General features: G+C 39.8%; 1 protein-coding gene across 3 annotated transcripts in view; it reads right to left on the reverse strand.

Annotated features, from left to right (window-relative positions):
• Positions 1 to 18,007, reverse strand: part of GBF1 (golgi brefeldin A resistant guanine nucleotide exchange factor 1) — a 103,093-nt gene that overhangs the window by 23,859 nt on the left and 61,227 nt on the right. For all 3 annotated transcript variants that reach the window (XM_035571923.1, XM_035571995.2, XM_050711883.1), the window contains exons 5-15: positions 14,479 to 14,597; positions 13,742 to 13,850; positions 13,318 to 13,378; positions 12,014 to 12,068; positions 5,953 to 6,088; positions 3,373 to 3,602; positions 2,614 to 2,782; positions 2,220 to 2,431; positions 1,461 to 1,559; positions 849 to 1,043; positions 242 to 428 (exon numbers count right to left, since the gene is read on the reverse strand). In XM_035571923.1, coding sequence (XP_035427816.1) covers positions 242 to 428; positions 849 to 1,043; positions 1,461 to 1,559; positions 2,220 to 2,431; positions 2,614 to 2,782; positions 3,373 to 3,602; positions 5,953 to 6,088; positions 12,014 to 12,068; positions 13,318 to 13,378; positions 13,742 to 13,850; positions 14,479 to 14,597 — 1,572 coding nt within the window. The remainder of the gene's footprint in view (positions 1 to 241; positions 429 to 848; positions 1,044 to 1,460; positions 1,560 to 2,219; positions 2,432 to 2,613; positions 2,783 to 3,372; positions 3,603 to 5,952; positions 6,089 to 12,013; positions 12,069 to 13,317; positions 13,379 to 13,741; positions 13,851 to 14,478; positions 14,598 to 18,007) is intronic.

The raw sequence follows: 18,007 nt of genomic DNA on the forward strand, positions 1-18,007 counted from the left end.
AAAGAAGCATAATGTCATTCTTGAACAGTGGACTCTCTCTCCTTGATATTCAGAACAGAGATGAGATCCGAGGCCCTGTTCTCATAGCAAGGTTATAAACACCAGTATGCAGTTATAAAACATGCAACAGGAAGACTGACAACACATTTATGGAGCTTAATACATGAATTACCAAAATGAGATCCACAGGTTTAGCATGAGATTAAGCTTAGTATCAAAATATCAAGAAATGGAATCTTACTATTGTTTGTTTCTTTGGTGCTGTTCATGGTTTCTGGGCTGGATTTGGCAACTTCCTTCTCTTGTTGATGTATGTTACTCAGCACTTTGGCCTGGCAATGTGCCTCTGTGCTATCTATCACTGTCAGCAATGCTTCCATAGACAGCAGATGGACTGTATACAGCTGTCCAGAAACCGGAAAGGCATTCTGGGAAACAAAACAAGTAAGCATCAGACAACTTTCATTCCTCTCTCCCCATAATGGGGGGAAGATGTTCCCCTTTCAGCTTCATGAACCCTAAAGCATATAACAAAACACCCTAAAATTTCCATACAACGCTTTCTAGCATATACTTAATGGCTTATTTGCTGTGTTATTATTAGTCTAGTTGTTATTCTTTGTTGCTCTGCTTCCAGATGTTAAATAGCATTCTTCATCTCTACAAACTACTCACCCCAAATCTTTAAACCACTCCCATTCTCAAGTTCTGCTTCTGTGCTTACCATGCTCTGACTTACAGACTTCCCCTTCTGCCTATCCCTGCTCTGTCCCCTCCAGGTCCCCCCAGCCCATGCAGAGGCCAGCAGCCCCAGCGAGGCGGCAGGACAAGCCCTGTGGGTTCAGCACCTTGGAGAGCAGCTTGGTGAGCTCCTCGAAGAGGTTGGCGCAGTAGTAGTCACAGTCATAGTTGATGTAGAGCTCAGTCACGAAACTGGGAATCCTCCACAGCTGAACAATGGATTCCAAAGCCATCTCCTTCATTTCATACGGCATCTTCGGGTTTTCCACTGTGATTATTTCCATCAGTTTCTTGATGTACATCTGGCAGAAACACAGGGCAGCTCAGTTTAGGGAAAGAAAAAGTAAAGCAGTACAGTGAATAGCTTTGAGGACTACAGAAACAGATGCAAACTTCGTCTTCGCACAAAATCTGACATATCCCATATTTAATGGTGACTCATTTTGAAGGTGTCTGTAAAAAGGTTTCAAACATTTTTATCATTTAATGCACCTGGATCTATCATTCTGAAAAACTGGTATGAAGGTGGGCGACTGCAGTATACCAGTCTCAAAGACATTATTATACAACAAAAAAAGTCCTAAATAGCCTACCCATAACCCACTGAGTCATTTATACAAAGGTAAGTTGATATTCAGACTGCATCTGACTGCCTAGCTATACGCAGTTAATGAGCCCAAGGCACTATTACTATGCACCCAGTGATACTCAAAACTCACCTCCAGCTGGAATTTCAGATGCTCTCTCATGCTCTCAAAGAGAAGAAAGCACACCCTGAGGGAGGTTGCATACAGATTGAGCCGTTCAACGCTCAGTAGCTAAAGAAACAAAAAAATTCTTATGAATTACAAAGGCTAATCATTATATGTTATGATTAACAGTACCCATGACAGTCTTGACATCCACACATTGTTTCCCATAGCAAAGGTGTTGCAAATAACCGAAATCAATCCCTTCAGCCTCCTGGTCTCACCTCTTGTAAGTGCGGATGGTTATACTTGATTCCTTTCTGCTTGTGGTAATGCTGTTTTCCTACTGTGATTTTGTTCTTTTGCTAACTCCACAGATTCTCTTTGTGGAGAAGTAACCTGGGAGAAGAACTGCCTCCAAGACAGCTCTTGTGCAATTAATAGCTAGAAAAGTTCTGCCTATTTACTAAGCTAGCAACTTGCACCCATAATTACCTCAAAATCAATTACATCAAAACACGATGTTATCCCCCAGTTACAGTTCATTCCAACCAGCTTCATCCTCCTCAGCCCTGGCCTAAAGAAAATGACATGTGACAACATCTTTATTTTTGCAACATCACCATTTCCCTGGTGCAATTCAGAACTCTCATTGCAATACAGCAGAGAGCTTCTTTGAAGACTGAGATCTGTCAAACCTCCAAATAGTGAATTCCAATAGACTGCTTGATCCAAATTAGTATTTAATTCCCCTGTGCCATATCCCATGTTAGCACAAGCCAGACTTACTTGAAATAGGTGTCGGCATAACTCTTCCTTCACAAGCCCCAGGAGGGACTGGCAGTTTGCAATGGGAGCTGACTCCAGGGCAACAGTTAGCAGCTGCAGCCCCATGTGGATCATCACCTCGGAGTTGTGGCGATCAAGAGGGTTGGTGAGCGAGATGAGAAAGCGGAACAGTTCTCTAATACATGGCAGTCCATAGGGGACCAGCGCGGCTCCTAAAGGAAAGCGAGACACATCGGTACTCTTAACAACTCGGCTTTTGCTGACGTCTAACAAGTGTTACAGATTACATCATTACAGACCAACTAAGGAACAAGAATTTATCACCCTCATGGCAGAAAGTGACACAGAATAGCGGAAAGGAGAAAGGACTTCAGCAACATTGCCCACCTCTCACCTTCTTTTTGGGAAGACTGAGTAAAACGTACTCCTCGGGGATTTACATAGTCCATGTCATGAACTGAGGCAGAGTCAGAATGTTCTGCTACAGACGTGCACTCCTCTAGAACCTCAGGAATAGACTCGACAGAGGCTGACTGGATCTTCTCCTCCCTCAGACTTTCATTCTTCATTGGTATCAGTCATTTGAGAAGGAAAGAAAAAAAGCAAAACAAGACAAGGCACTAGGTATGCTAAAAGAAAGGCTTATTTGCTCACTGCTCATTCAGAGCTATTAAAACTATACAGGTCACTCGTGGAAGAGAAGCAGGAAAGCAAAATTTAAAAGAGCACATCTAGATAATCTGCAGCACCCTCTTTCCAAAACTTTTATTTCCATCTAGCTCTTAACTATTTTACTTAATTCTGTGTTATGAGACTAAATTTCCACAAACACAAGAAATTTTTTTCATCAAAGATAACTAAAAGAATTCTCCTGAAGATTTCGTCTATATTTCCCTCTAATACTTTCTCCTTAATTAAGGTTGATGATATTGGCAAAAATACGACTAGTTGCATTAGATACACAGATACATAGGTGCATTGCTGGGCTGCACAGTTATTTCTGAGTCAGTGGGGATTGTCTCAAGAAAAAAAAGAGTGTTTGTGAAGTTACAAATCACTTATACAAAAGGATGTTTATTCTGATAGAGTAACTGTACTAAACCCACAACTAACTATGTGGGGAGTTGGAACTCTTCTATAAGCAACCACAAACCTGGAGTTCTGTCTGGTTTTGATTATCAGTGACTTTGGCCTCATTTGCAGGCATTCCTGCATGAAGTCCCAAAGCAGTGACCTGATCCAAGTCTGTCAGGTCTTCTTTGGAGGTGGTCTGCGAGGATGTTTCCAAACCACTGTCTGTAGAAGGGCTGACTGCAGATGAAACATTTTCTGAGCTTCCAGAGGAGCTGGGAGAAGGAGCATCTATGAAAGTAACTCCACTTGCTGATGAGAAACAGAAGCAAAAAGATCAGCAGAATTTTCTCCCTCAGCCCCCAGTTCATACACTGAATACAACTAAGGTTTACTTTGATCACAGCAACGCACTACAAATGATCTCAGATAATTAGGTATTAACGTAGAGAAATTAGACAAAGCCCTTTCTGGCTAGGGATTAAAGCGTCAAATAGATGAATAGGTGAGATACTATCAGTTCTCCAAATTAAAACATATCACTTGGAATCTAACGGATTCAGAGAATAAGATAATTCATGTAGTTAAACAAATGGTGCAGAGGGTTTCTCTAACTGAGAAGAAATCAGAAAATAGCCCCAAAGGTGTACTTTATACTTTGATACAATGGCACAAGCACTATAATATTTGCATCAAACATCAGTCAATCCTTCAAAGTGATTTTTTTAAACTATTTTTTACACTTCGATTGGAAGGCAAGACCTATCTTTTTAATTCACATTAAAGACATGAAATTGCAATAGAATTCAAACAAGTCTGAAACAATACACTGAGTATTTTTATTATTTCTAAATGTGAGACAATTCTTCCAGAATATACGTTTTCTTTTAAGGAAAACCCACATATTTGCATCTCTTCTGGTTTTCAGGAAAACTTAAAACATAAACCAAATGTTCAAAAGGTGATGATATAACGAAGGGCATGGTAACAAAGTAAATGCACAAACCAGAGGTATGTTATAAATTTACACGTAAAATGTGTAGTTTTGCACAGTCGGATGTTTTATTCATGACTTGATTTTTGGAAATATCTTAAATAAATAGCAGAATGTTACTTGATTTTTGGGAAATGAAATGGCATACATAATCAATTTTGTAATCTTCTCTTCTTCACGTGCTAAGACAGAATTCTGACATAAAAAGCACAATTAATACATTACCTAGCTCTACAAGATCAGCATTAATTATGTGCTCTATAACATTATTCAACTTTCTCTCCAAAATGTTACAGGAGTTATAATGGAATTTAACACCTATGTGAAAGCGTAAATATAATGATTTATGTAGGGATAAGCTCTCATTTGGATGTCTAAGTTGGATGCAATTTTATCTCATTACTTCCTTGGTTTTCAGCAATCATGCTGTTGTGTAGAAATGCACTTGGAATCATTCACAATATACTGAATAGTGTTCTACGTTGGAATAAGAGTCAGAAATATGTATTTTACACAACTATTGTTTCAAGCTTCCTGTCTGCTTCCTTTCACTGTTAATGTTTATGTCTGATCCGTCAAAATGTAGAGTGCATAAGAGACAGAGTACTTTGCAGCCAGAGGGACTCATTTATCCAGAGGAGAGGTTAAAAATGGTTGTTACTATTTAGTCTACTTCTATACAACAATAGGATATGGAAGTCCCCCAACATTATATTCTCAAGCTCACAGCACTAGTCATATACTGCACCACTTCTGCAGGCTGAATGGAAGCACATGCAAAAGGACTTGTGTGCATGCCCATCAGTTTCCTGCAAACAAACCTTTTTCAGGTACTTCTGCTGCTCTCTCTACTTTTTTCTACGTAACTCTCAGTTTCTTCTTACCATATCGCAACCTCTATTCTTCTCATAATAGTTGTAAGTATACCCCATATTCCTCTGTCCCTTAATGTGCATAGTCCCATGCTTTTTATTCAGATTTCATTGACTATGGGTGCATACTTTCAATCCTTACACCTGTAGTGAGAGATCTGGTCACTCACCCATTCTTGATACCTAGATCTCTGCACATCCCACAGTTCCACATGTATCTCTTCCCCTGTCACACTTTGCTCATCCTTCATCACCTCCACCCTCACCCCCTTTAGGAATACATGAAAGAATATGTCACTTAGATCAACTATCTCCTATTGCAGGCAACTGCATTATTATACAATACTTTTGCCACTACTTTCTTCCCAGCTCCAACTCCCTTAGTTCTCCTTTTTCCAATGTTCTTGTTCTCAGCCTCTTCCACATACCTGCTACACCCTCCATCTCCTCCACACAACCTCCTCCTGCACATAACCTCAGCTACCTCTCTAGGTTCCCGTTCCCCTTCCCTATAAAATAGTCCTGTAAGGCACAATGAAGGCAGAGAAATGCTGTCATGTTAGCCACATGACTGTGCTTTCTGCCATCAATATGTAATCCATCTCCTTCAAACTTTTTCTCCTTGACCTGAAAAGCTAAGACATATTTATTGCAACAGTCACTGAGAACTAAAATAAAAAAAAACATTCAAGAAATCAAATGCAGAACAACTTGTTAAGAGAAATTAAATAAAGACATTTCCAAAACAGCCCTGGAACAGGTGCTGTCTCATCTCTGAAAACAGATTTCAGCCTACCTGCAATGCCACTAGCATTGGCTGCTGGTTGTTCTGTCGCAGGTGAGACCTTAGCTACATGTCGAGGAGGTCTTGGTGATCTCTTCTGCTTTTTCCATTTTGATGATTCGCTCATTCCTCCAGCTCTCATTTTCAACTGAAAACCATAAACCATTAAGAATATCAGTATAGCAAAACCACATAGCACAATGGACTACACAAGCCAACCCACAAAGGCTGTCTCAAAACTCTCAAAGTCAGGCAACAGCACTCACATGTATCACACAAATTTATCAGCACCTCGAAATCATGCAAACCAGCCTCTGACTTCCTACTACCCACATATTAGCCAACACTCCATGTCTGAAGCAAGGGAAAATTTACTGTAGCTACTATACTACCTCTGTCACTTGTCTCAATTTACTCTTCATCTTTACAGTAATGCTATGTTCCCTTTCCTCCAGTAATCTCTGTCACTATTAAGAAGTGTTTCGCCAGCATTTCGCTCACTCCTGGTGCATGACACATTGCAAATACCACCCTAACGGCTTAGAAACAAACCATGTTCTCCTTTCATCTCCTGTCATCTGTCCTCTTCAGTTCTAAATCTAACTTAACCCTCAGCTTCCCCGTTGACCAGAATACTGCCACTAGTTCTTATGCAGACCTTCAACTGAGCAAATGAGAACCACAGTAAGAGCAATGCAGACTGTATGGCACTTGTTGCAGTGCACTGTTATTGCAGGCACGTACAGACTTTCCAGAACTTCCTAACACCATTACAATATTTAGTCACATCGACAATGGCAACAGCAGGTTTGAAAACAGCTTCCTTCTCAAATAATCTGCTCTAAGCGCAAGAATGCCTGCTTCTTACTCCTGGGTTTAGTAGCTGCGGTCAACTTTTCCGATGCTATCAGATCTCTTCAATTTGGGGGTGAAAAATTTAAACGTTGAGGAGGTTCCTTGCATACAATGGAATCCATTCCTTAAGTCTCAGTACCGGTCTCTACTTGGTATTCTTTGTAAAATCATCTCTAAGAATATTATAACATAAAATATAATTTATCTATTTCTTATATCCCTAGTATTGGGTTATTATTCTCTAGAAGACAGCTGCATTCTTTAGTCTCCTCCTTTATCTGCAACCTCACTCCTTCCAGCTACTACTACTTTTAAATAGCAATAAGCCTTCTAGATTCTGCTATGTTTTTCTGTTTCTTTCCTTCTTCCATCTAGAATTTTCTCTCTGCACAAGGCCTATAATTTTTCTCATTTAAACAAAGCTTTTGAAAATGTTATGTCCCAGTACAGTAAACCATTTGTGTAACTTCTTTGCACCACAAATTCTATTTGCTTGACAACTAATCCCTAAGTTTTAGCAATGTTACAGTTTCTTTGAGCTTGTTAATTAACAATAGATTCAGAACCACTTTGCCTTTCTTCCAAATTTTGCAGCAAGAATCTCCTTCTAAATGACAGCTTCTAACAAACACTTACATGACAAGCACACAGTCAAAACTGAAGTTTTGTAGATTTTAAATGCTTTAAAAGGTTTATAGATCACAATCCTTTCATGGAAAAATTGTCTGTTATCTTATCTTTCCTATCCACTAGCTGATAGAGCTATGTAAAATACTTGCTGTCTTTCATTCTTCCAATTCCCAATATTTCATCTTAGTTTCACTTTCCATTTTAAAATCTTTCCAAGCCTTAAATATTATCAACATCTTTATTCATTAAAGGCTATTAATTAGACAAGGTAGTTTTATTTTACTTACTAACTATGCTAAAAATAGCCATATTTAATTTTCTCCCTTCTTAGTATAAAAGGGAATGTGAAGACGTTCATAGTTTATTGTACCAAACTGCTCCCAGTACGTAGGAAACCTAGAGGCATTATACGTTAAACCCAAGCCTGTTCCATATGATTTCAAAACAGACTTTGGTTCCAGCTACTATATCCTGTTGTCATGATTTGCCAGGTAGAAAGCAACTTGCTAATAAAAATGGGGGGGGAGAAGGAAAAAAAAAAAAACTTGAATCAAAGTAGAGCTAAGATACTGCTCAGAGCTAACCATCTTGGTACCACTCCTTTTACCCTCAGACATTGCTCCTGAGAAACAAGTAACTTTTGAAGCACACTATTGGAAAGTCCAGTCTGACAATCCGACCCCCATTTCTGATCTCCCCTTTCACACAATACCAACTACAATCTCAGATCAACATTAGCCTTTTTGAGAAAGTGCTTGTCCTCAGGCACAATACTCATTTTCAGTGACTGTCCTATGCTTTGTACTAACTCCAAGATTTTTCCTCTTGAGGTTTGTTATAAAGGCCATACGCCCATCTGCCATCATTTTGATGAAGCTGTGCTATTTTTTAGAGACGGAGTCACAACAGCCTCAAATGGACAGGAAACTATTTACTCAGGGAAGCAAAAAGACTTTTTCTTCCCCATCCCAAACATTTAAACAAATTATAAAACATTCAGACAAGTATGTAAAATTATTCATTTATTGACAAATTAATAGACAGGTGAGATTACCAAGTAGGTCTTTTCCATCTTGAACTATCAAGTATTTCACGTCCTACACAAATTGGTATTGTTTTATTACGATTGCCTAGGGCTACCTCCTATATCTTCAGCCCCCTCTTTTTTTTTCCTTTGCTATTTCCCGTCAGTAAGAGATAGCAAACTACAATGACAGTTGCATAGCTTAGAACAATTTGCAGAAGCACAGCTTCATAGAAATGTTATACCAGTTTCAATTGGCTAACTGTTTCTTTAACCAACTCCACGTTTGGGAATTCTAAAACAATACACGTATCAAAGGACAACTAAAGTACTATCTTTCATTCCATATTTTGTATTAAAATTAAAATATAACAATGCCACCATTTCTTGCTTTTTATGTTAGTATAAACATGTGAAAAAACTTCTACAGTTTCTCCTTGACCAAAGGAATTATTTCTAATGCTTGTTTTACCTTCAATACCAAGGTTGATTTTGCTAGAAAGCTTAGTTGCATGTTAACAGGCTGAGATTTTAAACCTTAGATTTCGTTCTTGACTAAAGGTTGCAGCTAAAAGAATGTGCTAGATCACTAGTAAAATGAATTTTAAATATCATCTAAAAATGTCCTTCCCTCTCTAATGCTCAGTCATATCTTAGTTGCATTAATTTTACAATTATCAGTGTCCTTCAGATTAGATTAAGCTTGTACTTCACAGTATACATAATTGAAGTTTGTATTTAAAATGCATTCCTTAGAAATCAAAGTAGAGTGAGCTCAGAGCTATTGCTCGTTCATCTTGAAACTCAGTATATATTCCACTACATTTATCTCAGTTACCTTTGCATAAAGAAACGTGTACACAAAATGGTAGAAGAAAAAAAAAAGCTACAAGACTCCTAATGCTTCCTTTAGTAGATGAGGTTTTAACAATAAAGCTCCATCTCAAAGCTACGAAGGTGAAAAATGTAACTCTACAAGGTTCTTTTTTAAAGGGTCCATGAGATCCCATTTTTCTGCAAGCCACCTTACCTGCACTCGTTTGTTTTTCCATAAGATACTGTAAGCCTCAAGAGAAAAGGGCAGGGGCCAATGATTAGTAACTAAAGTGATTATACTAAAACATGAGCTCATTCTAGATGCAGCATGGAACTGGTCAGCACATCAAGTAGCGTTCAAGACACAAAAGCATGCAGAGAGAACGCAGTCCATGATCCAAGTCCTGGACACACTGACGCACTCGTCATCTCACTTACCTACCTGCCTGTACTGCACCAAGTAATGTTATATGAGGTAACTTGAACGCAATCTGCTCCCAAAGATCTGTTCCTCAAAATACAGTGTTTAGCTATAATACTGCCTACTACAAAGGGAAACATTTCTTAGTCTTTTCTTCTGTGTAACTGCATAAATCTGCAAGTCTCCAGACACTGTCTTTACAAACTATCTTGGAGTATAGACACAGGACAAGTAAGTGGCAAAGATACCTCTAATATTCAGCTTGGTTCCTTACGAATTGAATAGCATTTAGGGCAGACAAGAACTAAAGCTACATTAGGTTTATGTGGAAAACGGAGAAACGTCCCATCTAAGCTAGTTTCCTGGGGCTTCTGTGATCAGTCAAAAAACATCTGCAGGCCTACAGTATTTCTTTAGAAGAGTTTTATAGGGGAGCTGACAGAGTCTACTGCATATCATAGTTCAGTCTGGCCCCACTCATCCCCCATTAGCAAACACTCTGCTGAGAATCGCTCTAAAGTCAGTAAAAACATGGCCAAAAGACATGGAAATTTTATAGCAGTTTCCTTAAAAACAAACCAAACCAAAAAACTTTAGAGAGCATTGAAGCCTGTGGCCCTGTGTCAAGTAACAACGCTCAGAGATTCACCTCGAGTAATGCTGTCTAAGGCATGCTGAGCCAAGAGACTCTTCAGGTACACTGTTACATCTATGATCAAGATCAACAGCTAGGACGCACAACATTTGAGGCTTCAGAGAGCAATCTGCATTTTAGTATGTTTCTTTTCTTCAGGTTTTCACTGTTACAGAGGACTCAAATCTTGCCCACCCCCTCCCACTCTCTTCCTTCAGAAGAAGCCATGGCAGTGTTTTAGATGGCACTCACCAAGACATCAAGTGCTGCAGAAAACAAGGGTCTCTCCCTCCCAAGCCTGCCCCAGCTGCAGCCATAACACTGCAAAGCAACCACTGCATGCATTCTCCCCAAAAGCCATGCTGTGTCAAATGAGTGGAGGGATTTGCTACACACAACATAACTATCTCTCACGTGGTGTTTACAAGAGAAGGAAGAAGGGAATAAGATAAGAAGGGAGAAGGGAGAGAGAGACCTTCAGGTTCTTAAAGAGCAATACCCTCTCTAATTGGTTCAGGGCTTTGGGCTGTTCCCCACTACTTAGTTCCAGTTTGTTGAGGAGACATGAAGAGATCTGTGAAAGATAGGCAAATGCACGGTTTAAACAAAACAAAATAAAATAAAAACTCAAAAGAGATGAATAACCTGGCAGAGTGCTAGGCTGCTGGGAAGACCCCTGGCATGCACAGCAAATAGACAGTACAAGGTAACTGCACAGACCAGACAAGGAAGAACATCACTTTACTGAGCTGGGAGCAGCCATCACTTGACAAGGGAAGCCTTTCTAAATTTAAATTCACCTTCACATTACACACCTTCTGTACACAGACTGTGACAAATTCTGATACCCACAGTACATTAACCTGATCTCTGTCAGCGTTCCTTAGGCCAATCTACCATCAGCACAGATCTTGTCACTTTTCTCCCACAGCAAGGGAAACAAACAATCATGTCATTAGGTTACTACACAGGAACTAAAGCTCCACGCTAGTTTCAGATTCCTAAAAGTAAACATTCAGTCTCTCTCAAAATACTGCCATAATTGCTCTGAAATGTACATTCATAAAACACTGCCACTTCTGTAAGTCGTGAAAAAAGAAGTGAAAGTTACAATGCAATACAATAGTACATTAAGCTAAGCTCAAAGGTGGTGGCTATTTCTTCTCTACCACTCTTCTTCCCCACCCTGTTACTCTTAACAGTACAATCCTGTACCTGTACTGACATTCTATATATGGAGCATGAAGAATATATATGTATACTAGTACATGTGGAGTTCCTCAATTGGACCTCCCTCCACCTGAGAAACTATTACACTTATAAGTATGTGAGGTCACATTTATGGTATCTACCGTACTGAATCCAGATGCTAAAAACACACTGCATAGATGGAGATGGTATTGATGAACAAACCCACAGCAGCTTTTTGTGTTTTCTAGCCCACAGCAGCTGATGGCTGTTCCCAGAATTCAGACTGACTTACCTAGGCAGCAGCACAGTTAAGATTCACTACTGAACAGTGGGTGCACAATCCCACAGAATTAAATGGTGTCCATTTATGCAGTTAAACATGCTCTTTCAGTGAACTAGGGACTTGCGAGAATGAAGAAACACACGTGTGAAAACAAACAATACAGAGATGAACACAAGCCCGAGACAAGAGTGAAACAGCCAGCACAGTGGTGAGTCTTACCTTCTTCATATTAGTTCCCATGTAGCTTTTAGGCTCTTCTTTAAACTGAGGCAACCTGAAAGACAAAAAACAAGTCAAAATACATAAGCTTTCTAGGATTAAAAAGAAGGAAAGACAGTAGTCTTTCTGGTCATGCTGCAGATTACTAGAAAACCAAAATCAGGTTTTCTCCTCAATGAGAGACTCTCTTGTCCTGCCAAAAAAACTGCTGATGGGAAAAAAAAAAAAAAAAAAAAAAACAAACAGGGCTAGTTGAGAGGTTGCTTTACATGTTATTTGGCTGTTTCTCTTTCTGGAAGAGAAGATGGCAATATGCAAAAAGTAAACTGGGATCCAAACCACCCCTGCAGTTGGTGCTTTTGCCTTGCTTCTATACCCTGATATCCATAGGCACAGGTGGTGGAGATGCCTTATCACGAAGGACAGAGGAGATGATACACAACAAGTAAGGAATAAGCACTACATGAAAATCACAGAGGCATTTGGAGAAAAAGTGATGTGGTCTCTCCTCTTTGACAATACTTGATTCTGACTTGATTCTGCCCCACATGCATCCTTTGCTTTGCATGACACAGAGTGCAAAAAGGAAACAAAACCTGAGAATTCAATGAAACTGAGTGTGGCAATAGAAACAACTGATTGTAAGAGTGTGTCTCAGAAGCAGTTTGACTATAATCCTTTCCTATTTCTGTACCTGCACATTTTCTTTTTAGAATATTCAGAGAAAGTCTGATTGCTTCACTAGACAGAAAAACAGTTTTGAGCTTAAATAACTTGCTCGAGTTTAAAAGTAACCTTAATAATTACCTGAAGGGTGCTGAAAAGGGCAGAACATTTGTCCAGAAGACATATGACCTCAAAAATTTATAATTCTTTGACACATCAGATCAAAGCTCTCAGCTTGAATTCAACATGTGGACTATTCAATACCATTTCTACTCTCTCTCCTGATGACTACTCTCTCTCCTGAAGAGAACTGTATTTTTAAGAGTACTTTTTTTTTTGAGTGAGGTTTGCATTCTCTGTCTTCAAAGAACTAGTTCCATATCCTAAAGCTCTTCATTACTGAGCTGTCCATCTCTCCTCAAAGAATACCTTAAACCATGCAACCTTCTCCACCTCACTCTCCCTGCAGTCTGAAAGGGTCAGCCCAAGAGAAAAGTGCCAAATCTTTCATCCCCTTCCACCTCTAAATAATGACCATTCTGGATGATTTTTCTGAGGGCTCTTAAGTGGAAGCGTGGAATCTTTCTGTCCTTAGAGGGCCATCTCGGCAATGCTGAGGCAAACACAAGCAGGTTTACCTTGTGAAGAGCAGCTGCACCATGTCGACCAGAGTGTGCTCTGCAGATTTTCTCAATAACTCTGCGAAGACAAAAACAAATAACACAGGTGTCATTACTCAGTGTGATATTATCAAGAGGCTTCTTCAAGCAGACTCCCCTCCAAGTCTTGTTTACAGAGATTACGGCAAATTTATTAAAACCAGCTCCAACACTGCATTACTGCAAATGGGAATATAATCACAAGGTGGCGCCACAAAGCTGGGAAAAAAAGGAGTCAAAAGTTGTACAGTCAACTCCTAGCAAATTTTCCATGAAGTTGTAGGAAGACACATTAATATAAAGCTCAACAGCTTTCCATGGCTGCATGTTCTGTAATAGAACTAGCTGAAGAAACCAGATCATTTCTTAGGAGTAACCACAGTGGAAATACAAATAAACCTACCGCTGAGTCTCATTTCAAAGCATATGCGGAAGCAGGACTGCATGATCTCACACACAGATTCATTGGTGAGGTGGGCTCCCACGGGAGTCAGCAGCAAGGTTCTCAAAACCTGCAAAGAACAGCACGTACATGTCAGATGGTACCAACGACACTTGCATGCATTTCCAAGAGAAGGTTGGCTTCCTCAAGGACTCGCTGTGATTTCTGCTATGAGCAGAAAACCTAACGGTTTCCCAGGAGTCATTTCCAACTGAATGCTGTCCTCAAAACAGACAGATTAGGAAACAAAACTGATCTCCCAACCCAAATCTAAAAGATACGCTGCATGTAACCTGAAGTTTAAATTCAGCAGCTAGCTATCCCCTCACAAGTAAATAGATCAAAAAGCTGTATGGCTCATAGGTTTGTCTCTACAAATAATTGTTCTCAAACCTACGTTTCAGAGCTCCATATGTTTAATTTATCCCTCCCTAACAGAGGCCGTGCACAAGGTAGGATTATCAACACTAGTACATTATCAAGCACTTGATTTTAAAATCATTTCATTTAAGCTTTTAATTATTTTCAATTGAAAAAGCTTTTACCACAGGTATATGAGCCATCTGTTTAAAAATAAAGTCTGTTCCTAAGCTCCTACAGAGTCAAAACATTGCTGTCTTCTCTTCATCTCCATGTAACAGGATATGCTCCGCAATGGGCAGCAACCATTATGGTAATTACCATTTCTCTCCACTTACCTGGAGGATTTTCATCAAGACAACCTCATCGCTTGCATGATCTGTTCCCACAAATCGGGCGTGAGTGACAGCATCTGCCATGTTCTCCATTCCCTCAGCTGTGCCCTCATGGCTGGGATCTGAGTAACAGAATAAAAATACATGACAGGAAAAGGCCACCTACAGCCTACCACCTCTGTGGGGAGACATCTACACAGAGATACTTTGCTTTCATCTGGTTCTTTAATTTGTGCGGCTCAGAGTGAGTTGCCCATACAAGAAAAAAACTCATCCCCTAGTAACAGAAAGACTTTTTAATGGGAGCTTTCAGCAAGACTTTATCAGGAGTCTATTTACATTTGCAAAAAGATACAACCTAATACAGAAAAGTATTACAATTCATTTTTTTAGATGCTAACTGTTTAGATTATGTCCTATTCCCTACAATACAGAACAATCAGCTGTTAAATACATTCAGTTCCTCTTTGGGAATTAACAGAAAACAGATTTTAAACACATGGAACCTCAAGTTTACTCCCACGAGGAGAAAATGCCAAAGAGGTTCCACTAGATTGAGAAGGAAAAATTGTCTCTTGTTCTACATGCCTCCCAAGGAACAGGAGCTGAGGAAGGAATGGGCCAGTGGTTCTCCCCAGAGAAAACAGCAGACAGACATGATCACAGTTTAGATATCAGAGTTGCAGGCCTCCCACTTCAATCATTCATCAAGGCTCCTTCTCTCTATTTCAGTCTTTTGTAGCTACAAACAATGGGGCAGTTGAGAGAATGTTTAGGACAAGATTGTTGCTAGTAACCGTATCTTGTGCCACATTACAGGGGCTTCAGAAAAGCAGCCTCTGGCTTTGATTTCATTCTTGCTTAAACAATACGGCACTGGGCAAGAATCTTGTTACCTTCATACCTAAACAGTCATTAGGAAAGAAAGACGACAACCTAAACACTAGTTAATACCTCATTAATTGGCAATGGGGCCTCGAGCTCCAGCAAGAACGAAGCTGACAGAGGAACCAGGCAAGATCTTGCATGCTTTGTAGACAAGTTTTGCAGACTCACTCTGACTCCAGATGTGTTCATACCTCGGGACTAAACCTTAGGTGCTACAGAAAACTGCTCTTACTGTGGTCCAAAGAGAGCAGCCTCCACTAGGATGAGCAGATTCTGAAGAGCTGCAGGATAAACTTCTTCTAGTCACAGAAAACCAAAATCCTGTCTGTGCACCTGAGAATTTCATCTGCCTGCACAACAACACCACTTCTTTCCCCTCTCTTACACACCCCTGATTGAGAGCAGAGCTTGCCTACTTTTGAAATATTTGTGAGACACACACAAATTTTGCATAGTTCAGAGTGAGTTTTCTCCTGGTTCTCAAGTCAAGCATCAATGAACCAAAAGGGATTCTGTTCTAAGACCAATTGGTCATTTTCACCTGCTTCATCAACTAAATCAGGCAGAGACCAGTGGCGTTTCAATGCCAGCACCTATAGTAGTAGCATTACTATTAACCAAACCTCAGCACTACAGTGGAAAGAAGGTAAGTGGGCATTAAGAGGAAAAACAAAAACAAAAAACATCTGCAGCAGGAAAGGCTTCTATATGCAGAACATGCAGATTCCCGTCACTATCAACTCTTCCAGTAGGTCTGAGTTCCTCTAGGCTTAGTGATATATTTTATCATAGTTATGGATAAATAATCTGTGTGAAAAGGAAATGTAATCAAGTGGTACATATGCTTCTTTAACAGATCTGTGACTACCACTTGGCAGTTCTAGCCCCTACCTTTAACACTAATAAACACACCTCTCTCCCAACACATATCACGCTTGACCACTTCAGTCCTGGTTCCCTGGAACAGCTCTACAAATTCAGGTCAATTTATAAAGCCTCTTGAGTTCAATTAAAAGCACAGATACTTCTACTTTGCAGAAAGAAAGATAGAGAAAAGCTCAACATGCTTCTTTGTTCCCTGGTGAAAAACAGTATGAAAAGATGTGTCAATGCCTGCTCAGAATCACTAATAAAGGAGGTTTGTGTGAAGTAAAACACCAGTTCAAAAACTGCCACCTACAATACAAGGATCTGGAGACCCCATCTAGACTTACACATTTCATATGGGGTGTACTCCCACAACAAGCAAAACAAAAAGCAAAAAGCAGAAAATCCAGGCTCTTAACCATGAGGGAAATCCAGCAGCCTGCTCAGTAAGACCTTTAATGCAACTAAAATAAATCACCAAGGAGACACAGAAGATAGAGGGGAGAACAAGCTTTAAACTCCCCAAACAAGTCCTATTGCTGGAAGCCGAGCAACAGCTGCTCACTCACAGATACGTAGTTCTCAGGTATGCCAGGAGAAGTTAACTTTAGAAGTGGAGCCTGAAGCTGCTCTGGACACACTGTGATAACAACACGAGCACATACTTTTTCTGAGGAAAATAAAACAAATACAATTCAGAAATTCAGCCACTAGTCTTCCTATAGGTCAGGTTTGAGCTCATCAAAAAGGCTGCCAGCTAGCTGTAGAGAACTGCTGAGTAAGGAAATAACTAATCCGAGGGAAAAAATCAATAGAGTTTAGTATTGTTGCAAAGTTTTCTTGTGCTTTAAAAGTTACTGTGCCATTTATTGATCATAATTCTTGAAACAGCAGTACTTATTTCAGACTAGAGGATAATCTCTTTTATTATAACTATTCCTGTCAAAATACATGCATAGTGGATACAAAGTCATTTTGTCTAACTGAGCTGCTGATTGCACACTATACCATCAGTGAACTGCTGCACCCAACAAATTCAGAACAGATCTTTGCACTTCAGACTACTAGGGATCTAAAGTCAAAAAAGAATAATTTTTAGTAGCCTTTTAAACTAGTTCTAAAATATACCCCGACAGCAACGCTGGTCTGAAAAGACAACAGATAACCATCTAGTGGCATATGACAGAATAAGAACAGTGAAACAGCACAAGGATTAGCAATGACATGTTTTGGAAATAGGAAAAGAAAGAAGCTTTAAACAAAATATAACCAACCTATCAAAGGAGTTTGGCCCTTTCACTGGCCACTGGTTTTAGACCCTGTGGGTAGTGCAAAAGCTATCCACTCACAAAACAGACACAGCTAATGATGCTCACGGAAAGTGTTCTGGTATCACCCATCAATTTATGCAGCATCAAAATGCGCCATAAATATCAGCCACATTAGATTTTCACTCATTGTGGTTTGCTCGAGTCATTCGTTCCTTGTTCCGTACAGTTTGAAACAGGTTTGTATGTTAAGGACAACTTTAAGCTTTTCCTTTCTTTAGGCAAACAAACTTAGCCTACCTTTAGTCTTGTATTACAAAGAGAAACACAAGACCAAAAAGCTTTAATTTAACAACACCACCCTAGCCAGATGTTCAGTCAGCAACCACTAATCCCAGCTTTGCCGGTATCTGGAGCAGCACAAAGGACAAGGCCGCTGTGAATGTCACCTCCAGCAGGGACTGAGCTCTCCTCCTCTACAGGTTCAGCTCGACAACAAAAGCCAGGTA

The sequence above is a fragment of the Cygnus atratus genome, chromosome 7 (assembly GCF_013377495.2).
Source record: "Cygnus atratus isolate AKBS03 ecotype Queensland, Australia chromosome 7, CAtr_DNAZoo_HiC_assembly, whole genome shotgun sequence".
Lineage (NCBI taxonomy): Eukaryota > Metazoa > Chordata > Aves > Anseriformes > Anatidae > Cygnus > Cygnus atratus.